This window comes from Tachypleus tridentatus, chromosome 7 (genome assembly GCF_004210375.1).
Source record: "Tachypleus tridentatus isolate NWPU-2018 chromosome 7, ASM421037v1, whole genome shotgun sequence".
Taxonomy (NCBI): Eukaryota; Metazoa; Arthropoda; class Merostomata; order Xiphosura; family Limulidae; genus Tachypleus; species Tachypleus tridentatus.
The window spans coordinates 149,321,332-149,342,479 of NC_134831.1; the positions used below are offsets into that span (position 1 = coordinate 149,321,332).

Below are 21,148 nucleotides of genomic sequence, written 5' to 3' on the forward strand. Positions count from 1 at the left end.
TCCTTTGTGTAGTTTTGTGAGTAACAACAAAGAACAACATGAAATATCACTATATGCATTACTACGTCATTACCTTTTATGAAACATTGACGTTATCTTAAATATACTGCGTCACTGTGTAAATAGCGACGTCATACGCTACAGGAAAGGTGTCATCTCGCTGATACGCTTTTCTTCGCTTAACATCCTAGATGAACTATTTAGCTTTATTTCTCTTGACGAATATCAAGCAGCGGGTCCTTAAAATAAAGGAAACAGCTAACGAGATAAAAATAGGTACCATTAGTTTCACTAAGTTCGTTTATAAGAAAGGAAATCAAGGATAATGTAACAGGAACGAATAGCAACTCAGCTCAAGCTTCGGCAGTAATGAGTTAATGTTATCGATAAAGGTTAGGCTTCTTCTATTGTAGGTAACTTGATTAAAACAAAACAAAACTTTTATTAATCTGGAACATATGGTAATCTCAGGGTAGAAAGTACAGCCGAACTACACTTGTAAAGGTTAGACGCACCCAGCTCTAAAGGTCAGTTGTATGCTTCATACTGTTAACCTATAGCTGTAAAGAAAGTGAGACACTTTCTCGATTCTAAGTTCTACTGAAATAGTTTTATATCATCACCTCTATACATATCAGGGACATAAGTCAGTATGTACTAATAATAGCAAAAAGATAATTAAACATCAAATATTAATCGACTACCTGACACATACGATTAAAAATGTTAGTTCTACAAATCAGTTTTTGAAGAGGCCGTAAATCGAGACTTGTCAGAATAAAAATTAACATGCTTGTGTTTGTTTGTTTTCGAATTTTGTGCAAAGCTACATGAGGGCTATCTGCGTTAGAAGTCCCTTATTTTGCAGTGTAAGACTAGAGAGAAAGAAGCTAGTCATCACCACCCACCACCAACTCTTGGGCTACTCTTTTACCAACGAATAGTGGGATCAACCGTCACTTTATAACGCCCCCATGGCTGAAAGGGCGAGCATGTCTCATGTGGCGGGAATTTGATTGCTTCACAGATTGCGAGTCAAACTCTCTAACCATCTAACCATGCCGGGTCACAATACGTATATGTACATAGAACCTTTTATTACGTTATCTCTTCAGTGCAAGGACATGCTTGATACTCGTATAAAATTTGTCAGATATCCTTACAAAATAACAATTTTTACGCCGAGAGTTACCTTGGATTCGTGACATATTTTAGTAGTCATGTTACTGTAGTTGATTTTCTACCATCTAGTCTCGGTTCTCTGTTCTGTACTGGGTTTGATGAAATGTGTATATTAAATACCAGAACGACATCTATTCCAACACAAATTTTTAGCGTAACAACTTCTCTTCCTTGTTTTATCCATTGTTTTCATATTACGATCTATTCTATGTTATTAGCATATAAATATGATTTACATACACACAATAGCTAGTTTATTATATATTCGCTATATTTACCATGGGTATTTTTATGTTTCCCCAGCAGTTTGATGAGGACATCTTTACTACAACCCAAGCTTTCGTTGTAGCTTACTCGGTAACCGACAGACGGAGCTTCCAGGCAGCAGCAAGAATAATTACATCCCTGCGGTACTTCTGTAACAAGCAGCCCGAACAATGCAGAGGAAAAGGCTTAACTCAGAAAGCTGTCATTCTGGTCGCAAACAAAGCAGACCTTGAACGTTGTAGAGTTGTATCAAAAGACGGTAAGTAACTAAAAATACGAAAAAAATTATTTAAAATATACTCTTCAAAAAAAGAAACGCAAAAGGCAAAATTTGAGACATATTGTTAACAAGTTTATTCCGGGTAGTTCTGTATGACATGTGTGAAACTTTGCACATTCACTGCTGAATATCCAAAGTCTGCAAAGGCGAAGTCCACGCTCACTAGTTGAAGTTTAACGTCACACAACGTCAATAACGAGTATGCCCCCCGTGAGCATCAATAACTGCTTGGCATCTCCTGCCCATGGAAGCGATGAGATGACGAACCACATCCTGTGGAATGGCTGTCCACTCAGCCTGCAAAGCTGCTGCAAGCTGAGGTAGAGTCTGCGGTTGAGGTTGTCGCCGTCGCAGACGTCGGTCCAACTCGTCCCAAAGATGTTCGATGGGGTTTTAATCTGGTGATCTGGAGAAGAACGTTGATGTTGTGGTGTCTCAAGAACACAGTGGTGAGTCGGTCTGTGTGAGGACGGGCGTTGTCTTGTTGAAAAACGTCGTTGACGTTCACCATGATGGGTTGCACATGGGGCATAAGAATCTCGTAGACGGTTGCGTACGGTGTAATCGGAAATCCTACGCAGCCCTGGTATGGTTGAGGCAGTAGACGTCGCAGTGGTGGTCCTATCCCGAAGGTGACGTAACCGGATGTTGCGATCTTGTGCGGGCGTGGTCACACGAGGTCTGCCAGATCGTGGACGGTCACGAGTTGATCCATGTTGTTGGTGACGATTCCATAGTCTTGTGATGGTGCTTGGGTGGGCATTCACAGCTCTGGCAACATCTGATCGAGATTAGCCTGCTTCCAAGCAACCAATGGCGTTGTTGCGTTGTGCTTCAGTCAGTCTTGGCGTAACTGTATTGCGTGTCGGTGGCTTAACACTGAGCTATGGAAACCGAGAACCCGTCACTTTTATAGGGATTTTGCACATGTTGCACTTGCAGAATATGCAGATCTCTCAAACAAATTTATTGGACACGAATGCATTTTGGCGAAAAATCCGATGTTTTCCTCCGTTTTCAAAGTGCACAACTTTTATTGTCATTTTGGTCTGACAATCAGTGCCTTAACACGTGTAACATCACATACTCTGAGCTTGTAACGTTATTACATATATTTCTCTTTAAAATAACAAAATATCCCTTTTGCGTTTCTTTTTTTGAAGAGTATATTTTGGGCAGTTTAACTTTAAGAAGTAGTTACAATAGCTGGTTAAACTTTTAGTTGGTCTCATTTTTAAGGTGTTGAATACAAAAACGTTAAGATTATTTTTAGTTCAAAATGTGTTTGAACTTTTACCAACGAATAGTAGGATTGATCGTCGCATTATAACACCTCCCCGGGTGAAAGGGCGAGTATGTTTGATGGGACGTGGATTCGAACCTGCGATCCTCGGATAACGAGTCGAGTGCTTTAATCACTCGGCCATGCCGAGCCGTCTCATCATAAACTAATTTTCTATCACATTGATTGTTACTCTGTTCTCTGAATAAATCTGCCTGTTTACTTAATTAACCTGTTATGTGTCTTCAGTAAAAGTTTAATGATCTCCACGAAAAAGTGACGATACAAATAGAACAGCAACTTTGAACGCACTTTAAAATAGCAAATGTTAAGGATTTTGTATGATTACGTCACGCACGGATGTAAGATGACGTTTAGAGATGACATAAAGAATAGACATTTAATACATTCGAAGAATGACGTCACTGAGGTACGATGATGTATCTACTGATGCAGTGATTAGAATTTATTGCACGTGATATTATTTTTCTACGCGCCACTGAAGAAATAGTAAAGTATAGAGAAAAGGTTATAAGCATGTCTGTTTTACTATTCATTATTTTCTTACCAAGTAACGTAGAAAAATATACTTGTCTTTAACAGATGGTCGTAGTTTGGCACGAAAAGTCGACGCTAAGTTTATCGAGACTTCGGCTGCGGTAAATCACAACGTGGACGAGCTACTGGTGGGCATTGTCAGTCAGATCCGACTGAGAATGAGATTAAATAATGACACTAATGATGCCTGCAGGCCAAAAAGAATGGGTGGAAAGGCTCGAGGTTTGATGAGTAAACTGTTCCATAGATGTGAACTAAAAGCAAGATCTTGTGATAATCTCAATATTATTTAAAACTAGTGTTTGATGCTGCATTATCACTGATGTTTTACATCGTGTACGAATTGAACAATTTCAAAATGAATTAGATACTATCGAGTGCCGTATTGACTGGTAGTATTCTGACAATGTCGTTTTTAATTCAAAAGCTATTCAGTGTTAAAAAAGAAACAGTCAACAAACTGAAGTAACATCTAGTAATGAGCACGTCTGTATTTTTGGCACGTGTTTTAGAACCTTTTAACCCGTTAATTTAATTGAACATTATTTATGAGTAATCTTGAACGGATGAGAACTAAATAGTGTCATAACGACTGCTAACTGGAATGCGATAAGTTGCACCTAACGCACTATAAAAATAATATTGTTTTTTCATAGGAATGTACAATAACTTATTCGTAACGGCAAACGTACACCTACACTAATCCAGACACCCTAACACCTACATGGTTGTTTTATTTGTTTATTTTTTTCCATTAATGTGAATCTTATTGGGGGGAAAAATAACTAACTGGTATCTGTGGAAATAGGCTCCAGAAAGTGATATATGGTTCGACTGGTTTTTATAATCTATATGTATTATCAGCCATCATACTTCTGTGAACATAGCACAATCTAATAAGTGAACACGCTCTAACTATATACATTCATTATATTCGCTACCCTTCCAGTTTAAACATATTTCTATGTTTTTGTTACAACTTCGCTGATTGTATCCGAACGTAACATCTACCATTCTCTTGTGAAGTAAGAGTACTGGAAGCTGGTAAACACTGTTTACTTCGTCTTTTCTGTAAGTAATTAATTATGATTAAATACTTTATTTTTTGAAATAACTACATAACCTCAGTAAATAAACTGTTCGAGAAGACGCATACTTAGGAAGGATTCTGCGCCTTCCACATTCTGAAGTTAAAAACACCATTATTTGTTAATGACGTTCTACTTAAACTGAAAAGTTTAACAACATTTGCTTTGCAAAATTAATCAATTTATTAGCTAAAAATTTACTTCAGACAAGAAGCAGTTGCTTAACTGGACTTTACCCATTACTAACAGTAAATTATGTTAATAAAATCAATGTGTTACTGAGACAATGATTATTAAAATAATTAAAAACCATTGTTAATGTCTTATTTCGTAATTACAACTAGAGATGTCAGTTTTAAAAACTTGTATTGTTAATATATATAGCTAAAATAATACTATCTACATATTAAGAAATAAATGCTTGTGAATTGCTCAAAAATACGTGACTTAAAATCAAACATAATACTACAAAAGTAAATATAATCTGTAGGTGTATTTACAGAATATTTTCAAATAGATACGCTGTTAAAATATAGAAGAACTTTGTGTAAATAATACATAATTATTGATTTACAAACAGAATTTGTCAATAAACTATTTTGTCAATTTTGTTTATGACGCTATGAGCAAATCGTGTAAATGTATCTAGATTTGTTAATTACGTGTTACATTATCAAGACTGTTCTTGTGCACATTTTGAATGCATCAATTTGTACAATATTTCGTTTCTTAATAAAAAAACTACAAGAAACTTCGTCGCATTGCTATCGGATTTATTATTTCTCTGTAATCCACAAAAAACTTAAAATAGCAATTATCAATAATGTTAAAACTGGTTTTATAACTGATAGTCCTTCTTGATAACGCCAGGTGTGTTACTGGTTAAAATTAAAGTTGAAAGCATAAACTTTGTTATCTACAAATAGCTGACAATTATTTTCTATCACCTTTAAAGATATTTAAAAACAGAAACAACTGTAAGTGTAGAAATATTATTCGTCCGAAGTGTTGGCTTTAAAAGTTTTCCAAGTATTACACACGGAAATGGTTTCAAACATTAATGTTCTATATCAAAAATTATAATAGTCCAAGAAGACTTTAAGGTCAAATATCATATGAATTGTAAAACAAATAAGCATATGTTTTGTAGTTTTCAGTATACATTACGTATTATACTTTATTCAATATTAAAAATCACGAACAATAGGCATCAGAAACGTTTTTTTCTGCTCTTTATTAAACAAAAGGAATATAAAGTAAAATATTGATTATTTGGAATTAAGCACAAAACTACACACAGGGTTTCTGTGCTCTACCTGCCACGGGTATCGAAACCTAGTTTCGAGCGGTGCGAGTCCGCAGAGATGCCACTGTACCATTTGGAGGTGGTAAAATATTAAATAATCTGTTTTCCTGAAGTAAAGATTTATTTACTCTAACTTGAACAAACCACTGTTGAAGAACAAAATGTTAAACAGTAGCCTGAAGTTAATGTAATATGATATTTAAATATACTAATAATGAGAAATGAAACAAAAATGCTCACAAGAACAAGTACAGTTTTCTAAGAACTATCGGCGCTTCTAGTACTTTTTTATTTGAAATTTATCAGGAGGGACAAAAGAGGTAGTTCGGGGGAAGGCGAAAAATTAGCATTTTCACATCATTGGTAATCACACTGGAGAATTTAAAAAGTATTTCACCAGAATCTGCACCCTAATACATCCCGATGGAACTCTCTCCAGTATGCAAGTCTAGTTAATCTTCTTTAAACTTGGCTAACGACCCATGAGTATGTTCAAAATGATACTGTACAGGAACTGAATATGTAACTTAATGTTAAATGAACAATTTCCAACATAACACTATAATGTGGTAGTGCAGTACTGTCGAACAAACTCAGCGGCTGAAGTATTAGTTGTAGAAAGTTTACAGAAATGCTGTGACGAACATGTTCAATTAGCTGTTCCTGTATTAAGACAATAACCATAAGTCAGAGGAAGTTGCTTAATATTTCTAAGTTTGTCTACTCAATATACAGTTTCTCTTTTTGTATTTATAAATTTAGAATATTTCAACCATATCTGAGAAGTTATAGATTCATAAGACAACTAAAATCTACCAAAATCAAATTTGCAAATTCATTCAACCTCGTAAAGCTCAAACAAACAATTTGTTGAATTTTAGAGCAAAGCCATATTTGGGCTATTTGCAGTGTTCACCGCTGGAAATCGGGCGTTGGACTTCAGCGTTTAAGTCCGTTAACTTACCGCTGTTCCACCGGGAGATTCAATACAAATTATCAAGGTTTCTTGACACACTATATTTAAAGTTAGTTATTAAAGTCTAAATGTTAATTCGAATGATCTCGAAAAATATTCTCATTGTTCTAACACAAATGTTTATAAACAAGGTAAGGTAATGTTTTATATATGTTATAACCCTAAAACACACTATTATATAAACATGTAGCGCGACTGCTGAATTAGGCCTAAGACGTGTTTCAACCTTAGACCTAATTCAACACTTCATAGCTAGTCGCATACCAAACAATGAACAAGAACATAAAACTATGAAAATATGAACTACTAATATTAACATCATTGTTGAAAGATTATCTCTTTTTCTCAACCACAGTAACAATCGCAACATTGCCCTGGCTTTTTTTGTCGTACATAATGGAAACCTAGAAATACATCTCGGATGTAATTAAAAACCATGTTTGGAGTACTTTCGGCCGCAATGACGTAGTGCCGGTATAGCAGTTGAAACTGAAAGACAGGTTTTTAAGCTACTATAAGCAATATTATTTTAAAATTTAAACAGCTACATAAACAAAATTACTTTCACTGAATGAAATGAATAATAGTAAACTGATTTAATAACCAAAAATTAGTAATGTTTCCTAAACGTACCTCACTTAGCATTTGTAACTGTCGGAAAGGGTGGGAAAAGAGTAACTGTCCTTCTTACATCAGTACAAATACAAATTACTGACAAAGGACTGTTTACGTAAGAGTTGGTGAGTATATTTGTAGAGATTTTGAAACCATTAGAAGATTCCAATTTTCATGACAAAAATACATTTTAATTGGGCGAAAGATAATTAAAAACAACAATTTTACCACATCTATTGTTCTAATTAATAATACATCTTCTTCACCAGTGGCAAAACACCAAAATCTGTCAAATCGATGAGAATTCCTACTAGTACATCCGAAAATGTTCATAGTAGATATACTAGTTACGGTGGAATGATGTCTGATGGTGACAGTGAGGAAAATAAACAAGGAAGATGTCGTACGTTTATAGAACGTCTATCAGTGACGTCGAGAAAACCCACTTGTAGAGAAATATATATGAAGATCGAAACGTTGTTCGCTCTTCTACGTAAAATATTTTCTCAAACCAAAAGAGAACGTCTATGTTCTGCTGTCCTCTGTATCTCCTTAATGCTTATCAACGCGAGTGCGTGCTGCTTCTAAACGAACAGGAGATAAGAGGTTCTTAGTTTTTTTATCTTCGGAACAATGAACATTAAATTCATGTGCGAGTTTCTAGGAGCGCAGTATTCAATATGAAGGCATTGTTGTTTTGTTAGAACAAAAAAGATAAAACCGTAATGACAAAATATTTATAAAAACATTTTTAACATTATATGGTTATTGAACACGTCCTATTGATTAAATTTTGTAATACATATGTAGGCATAAAAGATAACGAGAGCAAAGTATTTTACATCCATAAGAACGGTAAAAAAGTGAAGAATAGATCTTAATAAACTTGAAGTCTGTATGTCATTCGTGCATTGTTATAAGGATTTACAGTAAATGAATGAATGCAAATATTTAATACGTATGACATTTTACGTAATGATAGGCCCTAAATAAAAGATTGAATGTTTAAAATTCGCTATTAAAATAATGCATTTATAATTACATTGTTAGCAGCATGCCTTTCAAAGAATGCATTAAACTCCCCTACCCTCTCATTGATTCAGCAGTAAGCTTCACACATAGCCCACTGTTTTGAGTTTGTTGAACTAGAAAATGAATTATAACCGGATTCTAACAAATTACAATCGTCATGAGACATTAATGTCAGATATTATATTTTTAAACATTAGTTTCTTTATCTGGATCCTTAAGGATTTTCGGGAATTAGAAGAGTGTATAGTCTGAGCCGGAAAACCTGCTTAAGTCGGAAATTTTAATCTGTCCCGTGTGATTCCGCCTTAGACAGGTTTTCCGGCTCAGACATAGTGAACATGCATTTTCTTAATTATATATAATTTTTGTGTGGAACGTTATACTGGCTTGACTCAAGAGAAGTAAGACGTTTGTGAATAAAGTTATTATACTGTTTATGCTATATTTATTAGAATAAGAACAAAAATAGACATTCAAAATATACATCAAATTTATTTGAAGAAAGTGTCCAGTTTTAACTTATCGTTTTTTTTAATGGGTTTTCTCCTGCGGTTAAAAGAAAACCCCAATTCTACGGCTTTTCATGAAGTTCATTTTCCCCTTCATTTTTGCATACAATTTGTTAGCGTTAATATAACTTAACACTTGCGGTGAAGTAGAAATTTCTATTTTCTCACTATCTTTTCCATTTTGTTCATCTTCTGAATTTCTCACACTGTTACCATCTTGCGATTCTATTATAGATTTTAAGTCAGTTTCATCAGTTTCTGTTAAAACATTCTTGTTAACGTTCACAAAACTTTCCGCGTTCACAGAATCATCTGTATCAATCTTCTCAATCAGAGTTTGGATTTCACTAGAATCGTCATAACAAATAACTTCTTCACAATCTCCGCTATTATCAAGAATAAATCCACAGTTTCGAAAGCACTTTGTTACGCATTCATCATTTACGCATTTGATTGAATAACTTAAAAATGCAATTGCATCTAACACGTCAATTTTCATTGTCATTTCAGATGATCTCTTATAGTCGTCCATATTTGCAATAATATGCCGAAGCATCAATATTCTGTATTTCAGTTTTATACACTGTATAATTCCATTATCTAGTGGATGTAGAACTGATGTTGTACATGGAGGTAGAAAGACTAAACGAACATATGAAAGTTTAACTTTTGGGTGGCAAGTTGCATTATCTAGGAAAAGTAGAATATTCCTATTTTATTGTTCCATTCTTTTGTTTAATTTGTTCAAAAATTCCTTGAATATAGCACTTGTCATCCACGCTTTATTATTTACTTTCCATTCCACAGGAAGTTGATTCTTAAATTTTTGAAACAGCTTGGATTTTTACTTTTACCTATTACCCATGGTAAATTTCCCCTAAATTTTAAAATTAGGGAAGACAGGAATTTATTTTTTCTTGGGAATTATTTAAAGAGTAGAATTTTGCACTTAATATTTTTGTAGGTGAGAAAGTGACTCAGTGTAAAATGATTTTCTGTAATGGAATAAGGAAGGCACGCAATTCTGACCGGAAAGCCTGACGTCAGAACTTTTCTCTCAGGGTTAGTTTTACCCTGCGTAATAAGGAAAAAGTTACTTAATATTGTGATATTTTATATATTGTACCATGTTTAGGGTCCTTATAATTTTAATTTTTTTTTAAATTTTATTTAACTGGAAAACCCAGTGGCGGCACCAGAATATTTTCGTTGGGGGTGAGAGGGGGGGCTGAGGTAAACTGTGGAGGGGCTTCCTAAAATGCCATCAATATGAAGTATAGATGGTAAATTATAATAATGTAAATACCAAGGTACATTTCAGAAAGGTGTGTTATTTGAACTGCGTTTTCAATGCAGTTTTCATTGAAAACTCATACTCTGATTAATAATTCATTATTACAAATTAGAAATAATCTGCTTATGAAAATATGCGTATATGTAAAAGAAGAAGCTCACCTAAATTCCATCCAAGGTAATACATAATAATAAAGAAAATCAAGATTAGCTTAGATTGAAAATTTAATATACCATTAAGAGTAAAGCTACAAATCAAAAGAAATATAACATAAAGACATAGTTTACATAGCAGAAACGAATTATCCCATGTGAAGTTAATACACTATGAGGAAAAGTAAAGTCACTATCAGGCAAACTATCTCATCATGTTGTGTTTATAGTCAATATTACTTCAAAACAATGTACCTGTTCTGTTGTAACTTGAAATCAACGTGGTTGTCTAATCTTCGTCAAAGCTCAAGATAGAATGGCATTACATAGGGAGCAGTAATACAGCGCATGAGTTTCGGTGCATTCAGTACGTTGTTATGGGACGCATGACACATACTTCCGTCTTAATGAAGACGTTGAGTTCTACAGATCTATGTCTCTTTGATGTTAATTGTTAAGCAACAACAACGATTGTGATATAAATCACCTAAATTATGAGTTGTATGTTGTTTTCACTGTTGTTCCTATGGCTTTAAGTTTACCTAAATAAGCTCCACTTTTCGTACAATTAGAGTGATATGTGTAATAATTTACAACTACTGATTTTACTTTGGCTTATAAAGCAGGTTTTCTTAATCTAGAAATGAAATGTTTTGATATCATTCAGAAACATTTGATGTGAATTTACTGTTGATGTGAATGATGTGTGGCATCTCATAAGAACTATTTCATGAATTTATTATATTAATTAATTTGCTAAATAAAATGCCATGTATATATTATTTACCAAATTTTTGGGGAAATATTTTTAGTCGTAACTCATTGTTGTTTCGAAGGTATTTTAGGCAGTGTGGACGTGGTGAAAAGTTTGACTTACTGGCTGTTTGTGTCAGTTTCTAGAGCGGAAAGTTTTCTTCAACATGAAGAAGACCTTCATACAGGGCCCGGCATGGCCAGGTGGTTAAGGCGCTCGACTCGACAAGTATCAGCTTGAGAGTCACAAATTCGAATCCCCGTCACACCAAACATGTTCGCTTTTTCAGCTGTGGGTCGTTATAATGTGATGATCAATCCCACTATTTGTTGCTAAAAGAGTAACCCAAGAGTTGATGGTGATGACTAACTGTCTTCACTCTAGTCTTACACAGCTAAATTAGGGACGGCTAGCGCAGATAGCCCTCGTGTAGCTTTGCGCGAAATTCAAAAAATAAACAAACCTTAATACAGAATTTGAAATATCGTTGGATTTTTGAAAGAGGCAGTTGCAGACCATTAGCTCGGTGTTAGTTTCTTTTCAGTACAGGCACATGAAAAATAAAACAGCAAAAATAATCGCTGCACTATTTTTCACAGCAACAACGTTAAACTGTTTCTATAAGAGTCCTCCGAACCAGGCATAACCATTCTCAAAAGCGAAAGCTATTAAATATTGAATAAGATAAAAAAAATTAATAGTTCGATTGAAATAGTTTGTTTGTTTGTTTGTTTGTTGAAGTGAAGTACAAAGCTACGCAATCGGTTATCTCTGCTCTGCCCATCACGAGTATCTAAACCCTATTTCTAGCGTTGTAAGTCCGCAGGCGTATCGTTGTGCCACTTTGGCGGGCTGATTAAAATAAAATTGGAAAGTATTTTAAAAGTATTGAAGGATAGAAAATTAAATCTAAAGTTAAAAAGATAATAGAGTTAGTAATGAAAGCTATGCTTTTGTGGATATTTCTTGTTCTGATGAAACTAGAAGAACAACGAAACTTAACGTCCGTTCTGTCACTAATATGCACGTCACCGCTAACCAACCTTTAAGAACTATTGAATTTTACTGTGGTGTTTTTGATGAAAAATATCGAAAAACAAAAGTGCCTAAGGGCTGATAAAAATAATCTTATCTTTTTAGCTCGTAAGCTGTTTACTTTTCTATAAGGAACTATGCTTTCCATTCATCTCCCGATACAAATGGTATCATAAAGAGAGAATATTAGGTTCAATTCAACAGAATGAGTGATAAAGTTACAAACCAGACTCGTTCTATTTTAGGTTACGTTATTATGTTTGGAGCTACAAACCGTTTTAATACATTTGGCAACCCCAAGGGAGAAAAAGCGATTGAAAACTATGCTTTCCCGGATTATTATAGAGCTATAATACTATACAGACTTTCAAAGCACGGGTTCACTTTTGTTTTGGATAAAGATCAGACGCACCCAGCTCACCTCTGTAAAATTCAGCTGTTTGCTTCATATTGTTAACCTGATGAAATACGACGTTATGAAAATAGAGAACATTACACGTTTTCGAATTTAACTTCTTCTGTGCCCAAATTTTTACCATCTGCCATACATATTAAACCAATGTCCTTGTTTATTAAGAGTAGCAGAATGATGATTGACTACATTACACAAACGCTCAATAATAGTGTTCTCTAAACCAGTACCTGGAGTGGAGGGTAGATCGTACTTCAACAGACAAGCAAGCAAAATTAACATTTATTACTTCATTTCTTCGGCACAAAGACATGCTTGATATTCATGCAAAATCTGAGTTAGACATCCTTACGAGATAATAATTTTTCCGGCGAGAGTGTCGTTAAACCACTGACATATTTCAATAGTACTAAAGTTGTGTCTAATATTTAGTTCTATACCACTCAGTCTCGACTCACTGTGTCACATGTGGTATGTAGGATAAAGTGAGTTTTATAAATAAATGAATGAAATTTAACCCAGTATAAAAGTTTAGCATAGCTATTTCACTTTTTTAAAGTTACACTCAATTTTAAAGTTATATATATATATTCTTACTGTTTTTATTTCAAATATATATTATATATATTTTGTTAATATGAAAATATTTAATTTATTAAATATTTGTTATGTTTCCTGTGACTATTTTTATACTGCTCCTATAGTTAAATATGAATACCTTCACTACAATACAGGTTTTTTTTTTGTAGTATGTTCCTTATCCGATAGATAGAGCTTTCAAGCAGAAACAGCAAGAGGAAGGAGATCTTTGAGTTACTTTTGTAGGAAGTAGTCCAAACAATGTCGAGGAAAAGGCTTAACCCACAATACTATTTTCTATAAGGGAGAGTTATATTAGTAGAAGGTTGTCAGCTCAAATGATTTTGGATATGCAAATAAACAGTTTGTATGAGAACTAAAGCCGATATAAGGTTGCTGTGGAACGACATATGTTAGGTGTTTAGTAGATAATGTGATGTCACTGAAAATTTTGGATCGATTTGTGGTAAGGTATGTTATAGTCCCTTCCGACGCAAAATTTTCTTATAACTCACATCACATCACGAACAATTTTGGTATTGTTCGAAGGGCCTTTAGAACAATGATTTAATGGGAGACAGACGGTAGTTCTGAAGCGCAACTTTTACAGGAATCTAATTTGCGCGGAATTCAACAAAATAATCTTACTACCTGTTGGCTATTTTAAAACGACATTGAATTTACCTCAACGTTATACGATTGTGCTTGTTAATTTCTTTTGAAGAACTACTTATTGTAAAATTTGAAGATTTCAGAAAGACAACTTTACTAGAAAGAAAATTGCCTTATGCCCTAATATACACGTGACCTGAACATCTAAGTTAGACATTCCTAATATTCAAGTATAAGATTCCCTAATTTTGAAGCAATGATCAGATGACTGGCAGCCAACCGGTTGCTTTCACGCTACAAGAATGATGCCTGGTTTGAGCTAGTTAACGAGACTACCTATTACCTTTGTAATACATCAGTAACTGAAAAGTGTGTCCATTAGTATCATACTTCGAACCTTGAAGAGTCTGGACTACAGTTTGACAAGCCACTTATGGGTAAGACTTTCCAGGATCTAATACACACATGTATTGTAGTTGGAAAATATAATTACACTTTATCCCTTAGAGAAAGTTTTAAAAAAGTCTTTATTTAGGTATATTCAGATAGTTTCTCTAAGTTGCCTGAAGGTAATTTTGATATATTTGTAAGTCGAGTATGGGAATGCCATATTCTTTCATTAATCCTATACCTTAGACAAAGGTAAAAATACTATAACCATTCTGTTATAAGGCGTATATTCGCCTAGTAGTTTCTTTTTTCATTGGTGTATAAGGCGCTCCACTCGTAATCTGAAACCATGGATTCGAATCCCTGTCACTGAATATGCTCACTCTTTCATCCAGGGGGGGGGGCGTTATAATATTATGGCCAATCTCATTATTCATTGGTAAAAGAATAGTTCAAGAGTTGACGGTAGGTGGTGATGACTAGCTGCCTTTCCTCTAGCCAAAAGTTAGTGGTGGATGTTGATGACTAGTTGCTTTCCCTTTAGTTCACCACTGCTAAATTAGGAGCGACTAGTGCAGTTAACCCTAATGTAGCTTTGTGTGAAATTCGAAAAGTAAAACAAATCAATTTTTTTCATGGCCAACAAGGTTGAAGAATACTTATTACAAAGGGGAGAGACGAGACTTGTAGAAGTTAACATAACATAATGTTTTGGAACAACAGGGGTCTTATTGGTCCATCTCGAATGTACCTTCCTGTAAACGAAACTAAAACTATTAAATGAATAACTTAAAAGCCATCCCTTATATTTGTGTCCCTTAGTTCTACTATTTTTGCTGATAATATGAGTTATGGTTTGTTTTTGAATTTCGCACAAAGCTACACGAGGACTATCTGTGCTAGCCGTCCTTAATTTAGCAGTGTAAGACTAGAGGAAAGGCAGGTAGTCATCACCACTTACCACCAACTCTTGGGCTACTCTTTTACCAACGAAGAGTGGGATTGACCGTCACATTATAACGCCCCCACAACTGAAAGAGCGAGCATGTTTGGTGTGACAGGGATTCGAATTCGCTACCCTCAGATTACGAGTCGAACGTCTTAACCCACTTGGCCATGCCAGGCATATAATTATACATATATATATTTGTTGTTAAGTGTCTGCGTGTGTTTTTCTTATAGCAAAGCCACATTGGGCTATATGCCGAGGGGAATCGAATCTCTGATTTTAGCGTTGTACATTCGTAGATTTACCGCTGTACTAGCGGGGGACTGTTGTTTTACGAATATGTCTAATGGTGATAATCATTGACTTAGATAATCTAAGAAGTCTTGGTTTGTCACAGTCGTCCCTGATAACAATGTGGTATAACCTCACAAGATTTCATCTTGTACAAGCGTGATAACATCTCTCCTGCCTCCTTACACTAAGTTCACTGTATTATTCATATATCCTTTACTGTCATGTTCGAAATTATTCGCTAAGCAGTCGGAACTCGTGTTTTGCAGATACTTGTGACTATCTACTAAATATGAGTGTACTTGAGTGCTATATATCTATTATTTGAAGACTCAGATACTAATACTCATGAAGGCCAACTGCGCCATAAGGTGTATACTTTCTTCTACAGAAATAGTTGTGATTAATGCTCTAACGGTACCAAGATAGTAACATTAACAGAGATGCCAACCATTACGACTTGAGCGTAATCATTACGATTTTGGTGTATACATTACGACTATTCGCTCATACAGACAAATATTACGACTTGTTGCAACTCCCAAATTATTACATATTATATAGGCCAAAACAATAGGCCTATGTATACAGTGTATACATGTAAGTATTAAACTGTAACGTTTCGTTGAAGAATTTGATTTTAATTTAAAAATATATGTGAAATCAATACTATTTAAGAATTGTTAACTTTGCGAATTATTACAATACATTAAATAGCAATAAATGTAAACTTACTAACCTGTCTAACCTCTACACTACATTTATTTGGAACACTGACGAGATTTCCGACATCGTTTGTGTAGCAGATTTAAATTAATCAACATGTTTTTAATGTGCCGCTAAAAATTGTCTACAAAGTTCTGCTGATTTAAGAACACTATTTCTTTGTATGGGAGTAAATGAAATATTGCACCATATAAGGTATGCCCACATTTTTGTTACGGGTTTCGGCAGGATTGTTTGTTATTAGATCGAAATGAATCAGCGTGTTTTAACCTTAGAATAGCAATTATTTTATTTTTTACCATTTCATCAAATTCAGTATGATTGGTTTTGGTTAATATATTTCTTTTCAAAGTTATTTTGTTAATTGAAGTATTCACCACTTTTGACAATAAATATAATAAACACCACAAACTGAGAAAGGTTTATAGGTGACCTAAAATCTGGCCTTTTCAAATGGTTTCAGGTCGTGCATAATAACAATGTTTTTAACAGTATTCCCAGCAAAAATCAATTTATAACTAATAAATGTACAATGTTTTCAATAAAGTATGAGTCATTTTATTGGAGTGCATTATTTGAGATGTCTAAAGTTCGAACTGCAATGGTATTGAATTTACACAAAATAATGATAAAGTTTCTAGACACTTTACGAAGAATTTTTATATTCACCTGAAAATAATGTAGACAAAGTTCTCCGACCATGCCTTGTGAATTCTAATTATTCGAACAAAGTGCCTTGTTTTTGCTGTTTCGTTTTTGAAAACGTGATAATGCTGTTTCAAGCAAAGACTCAATATATGTGGTGAAGATTGACAACACCAAGTCTTAGCATTTTAACCATTAAATATGAAAAAAAGATTACGCATCGACACTACTAAGTCCGTTAACAAATTTAAACACCTCAATTAGATGCCCTCTAATTCTTCTTTTTAAGAGAAAACAAATTCAGAAATCTTAACCTATCCTCATATATAATTTTTTTCATACAATGTATCATCCTAGTAGTTCTCTGAACCCTTACCAATAATTCCACGTATTACCCTAAAAGGTGTACATTCAGTATCAAAGTTTTCTAAAGTACGTTCTAGTACGAGATTATTAACCAACTTCCATTTTATTAATAATAAAGCTACTAATATATTTATGTCTAAATAGAAATTTAAATCTTATGTTTTATCAGTAGAATGCCTTTTAAAAAAACTAACCTACGTATCTAGCTTGTTCATGAAAAGTTTTAGCTTTATATTTTAAGTACAAAAGATATTACATTATTATGTTAAGGTGCATATGTTGTTTTTTGTATCCTTTATATTTTTGTTTTGCTATACGTGTATATATAACCAATAAGGTGGTAGTTACGAATGAAACCCACATGAGTTTTATCATTTGAACTAGGAATATGTACCTTCCTCTGATACAAAGTAAGTGGGTCTCATTTGTAGACTGGGTGGCTATAACGCAGACCTGAAGAACTCCCTCCATACGGGAATATATAAATAATATTAATTTTGAACCAAAATCTGAAATTGAATTGTAACTCAAAAGCCATAAATAAAGAGGAATTGTAACGATTATTTGAAAATGAATGACTACACTTTCAGTCTCTTGGCCGAATAACTTTAATCTGTGAACTTACAACACTAAAATCTGGGGTTTGATTCTCCTCCATGAACAAAGTGCAGAAAACCAATTATTTAACTTTAAGTTAAAATAAACGGACCCCAAAACACTAGTGCACTTACATGTTTTCATTTTATGACACCATGTTTCCTTTTAAGAAACTCTTTATTTAAGTTGTAACTTAAATTAGCATTAAACGTTACTTTTTCACTCATTGTGTTATCTACTGCTTGAAATATTTCAAACATATCCTTTAAAGTCAAATAGCTGATTCCCCTTATTGTAGTACGTTTACTTACTTTTAACGTGAACCATATGATATTGGGTCTAGAAATATTAATAACTAAATAAATTCTCTGTTCAAAACAAAACGACAAAAATTTCATATTTACATCGATAAAGTGTTGGTAAACACTGTATATTTTTCATCTCTTTGGTCAGAAAAGGAATTTTTCTAAATTCAGCTTTTCATTGGTGCTCAAATACGTTTTATTTTGCTTTAGAGTACAAGATATAGACCAGTTCATCCAGATTCCAGTTATTTCCTTGTTGCTAGCACATATCATACTCATTCGCCACACTGGAATATGCTAGGTAGGCTTGTCCTTATTGGATCACAAGAAGCACCCATGTTAAGTCGGAATCTTTCACCGCTTATTTCAGAATTATTAAATTATTTACTTTAATAGACACCCTTTGCTAAACTGAGTTACCTCATGGCTTGTTGCACCTATGACCGATAGAGTGATGGTTTTAACTTCCACGTGGTATTCAGGATGAGCACATTCCACAATATCTTACTATATGGTGATGTTATCTATCTGCATTTACGTGTTATGAACCCAAGCAACGAGCTATGACAGTCATATTATTAGGACCTTGTTGTCCAATCTGGAAGTCATTCGCCCTCAATAGCACAGTAGTATTTCTGCGGACTTACAACGCTGGAAACTGGGTTTCGATACCTGTGGTGTGCAGAGAACAGATAGCCAATTGTGTATCTTTGTGCTTAATTACAAATCAATCAACAGCAACCATTGCCTCTGGATTTTTATAATTTATTATTTCAGTGTAACAAGGTAAACCTCTTACCATTCAAGAAGTGACAGAAATGTTGACGAGGACAACCATATTCAACAATTCTTTCTTAATTTTGTAGTATGTGCATTTGAAGGTTGTAAGCATATGACTGACATGTAAGATCACATATTTCAATTCTTTTAAGACTGCAACAGTACTGCTCCGACTCCTCTGTCACTGATGTCTATGTACAAAAGAAACTCGCGGTTATACCAAGGAAAAGCTAGCAATGGAACATCATTAAAACAACTTTAGCTACTGAAATTCTTGGTTACACTTCTCACTACAGTTTTAGTGTAGGTCTTTCCACTTTCGTGAGATATAAAATGGATATTGCTATCGTTGTAAAATTGGCAACGAATCACAGATAATACAGTGCGAGAAAACTGCAAAACTCTGTTTTGTATCAGGCTGGGCCAGTCTCTTACTGTTGCTATCAAGACTCCATTCCTTTTAATATTGTGGCCAAGAAAATTCACTTCTATCCATATGAGCAAACACTTGCTGGGTTTTAGTTTCAGGTTTGCTTTTAACAAGCACTGAAATATCACCCTAAGATTCTTAGATGTTACTTCAAAAGTATACTAAAACATTGTTGGCATAGAGTAATCATTTTTCTCATTACAGTTTCTTGAACATAAGCTCTATCAGTCTCTGAGTAAAAGTACACAGATCGAATACAAGCTACCTCATGCTAAAAGCAGTTGTTGCTCTCCTTTTTTATCCATCTTTACTTCTCAATGTTCAGAGACTAGATCCAGGGTGCTGAGCAAGCAGATGCCTTATGTCTGTGGTAATGGGAAGACTTTGACGTGAGTCTCCATGCTTACCTATCTTAAGTCCACAGAGAACATTTGTGTGACTTCTTTTTTGACAGTAACTCTTGAAGAAGACAAAGTATTCTCTAAAAACTTTGAGTGCTCACGTGCTACCTGATATTGCATGCAATTTGGATGATAGTTGTGTTAACGAGCGTGCAGTTCCTGTGTCTATGTGATGTCAAGTTACTATCACCTGGCCCAGAAATTCATTGGCATGATCAACCAACAAGTTGAATTACTCTCACTACATTTGCTTTAAATTGTCAGCAGAATCATCAACCAATGTCCTCTGATTAGCGTGTATTTGATTTCAGCTATTACATTACAGGTGCAACTAACTTTTGTCGCTATCATTTTACTTAACATACCAATGACTAGTTGATAAACCATAACTGCAGAGGAACACTGAAACTTCATCCCATACTGGGCAAAATATCAGTGCATGAAGTAAGTGCTATTTGCTCTTTGGACAGAAAACAGTTTACCTCCTACGTGTCTTATATATATTTTGCACAGAACTGGCATATTAGATTGTGTCTAAATCTTAATGTAGAACTAAATCTGCATACATTAGAATGTCATCATTCTCTTCACAAGTATACTCGTACAGTTCACTGTTCCTGAGCTCAGTGTTGGTGACACTGGATTACCTTCCTTTAGAATATCAGTTCACTCATTGCACAGAAAATATTTACTGTAGTATACCTATTCTAAGAATGCTTAATGTGAATCCAAAATCAGAACCTACCACTTTCATCCTGTGAATGAAAGATCCCAGACTGAGCCAGTGATCTATTTTTCCACTAATACAACATGTGTTTACTGGCCATAGTAGCAGCTTCACGTGAAGGGATTTTGAAGACCACAAAGTCATCTCGGATTATCCCCACTCTGTTGTACCCCAAGAACTCAATTTCTTGCCTTTCCACCTTTGTAAGTATGTACCAGACCCCATCCAGTCTTGAGAGTGCTGGACATACTCTTAGACACCTTGTTAAAGGATGACCTCCATGTTCTTCCAAATTGTGGCTAAAGCTAGCTTGGATGATATATTTTGTTGGCCTTGACTTGCTACTTAACTGAGCAATACTGAAACCCTTGTCCACTTTACTGCTTGGCAAAGTGAAATTGTTGATGGTTAATAAACAAACTGTTGAGCCTTTAGTTATATTCATCGGCCCAACCATCCTTGTTGTGCTACAGGGTATGTGCAGTCCCTTTCTTAAGGTTTCATGAACCTGAACAAGGCAGAAACTTATATTATTGCCTTGAACAATATATAGAGGGGCATCAGCTGCAGATGTGGAGAATATCCAACTGGTGAGCCTTGTGTTAGCA

The 21,148-nt window shown here is 34.5% G+C and overlaps 1 protein-coding gene across 3 annotated transcripts in view; it reads left to right on the forward strand.

Annotated features, from left to right (window-relative positions):
- LOC143256885 (uncharacterized) overlaps positions 1-5,390 on the forward strand; it is a 39,748-nt gene extending 34,358 nt beyond the window's left edge. For 2 of the 3 annotated variants that reach the window (XM_076514696.1, XM_076514699.1), the window contains exons 4-5: positions 1,486-1,708; positions 3,615-5,390. In XM_076514696.1, the coding sequence (XP_076370811.1) occupies positions 1,486-1,708; positions 3,615-3,862 (471 nt within the window). In that variant the 3' untranslated portion in view covers positions 3,863-5,390. The remainder of the gene's footprint in view (positions 1-1,485; positions 1,709-3,614) is intronic. The other variant, XM_076514697.1, reaches the window with a different exon arrangement.
- The last annotated feature ends 15,758 nt before the right edge of the window (positions 5,391-21,148 follow it).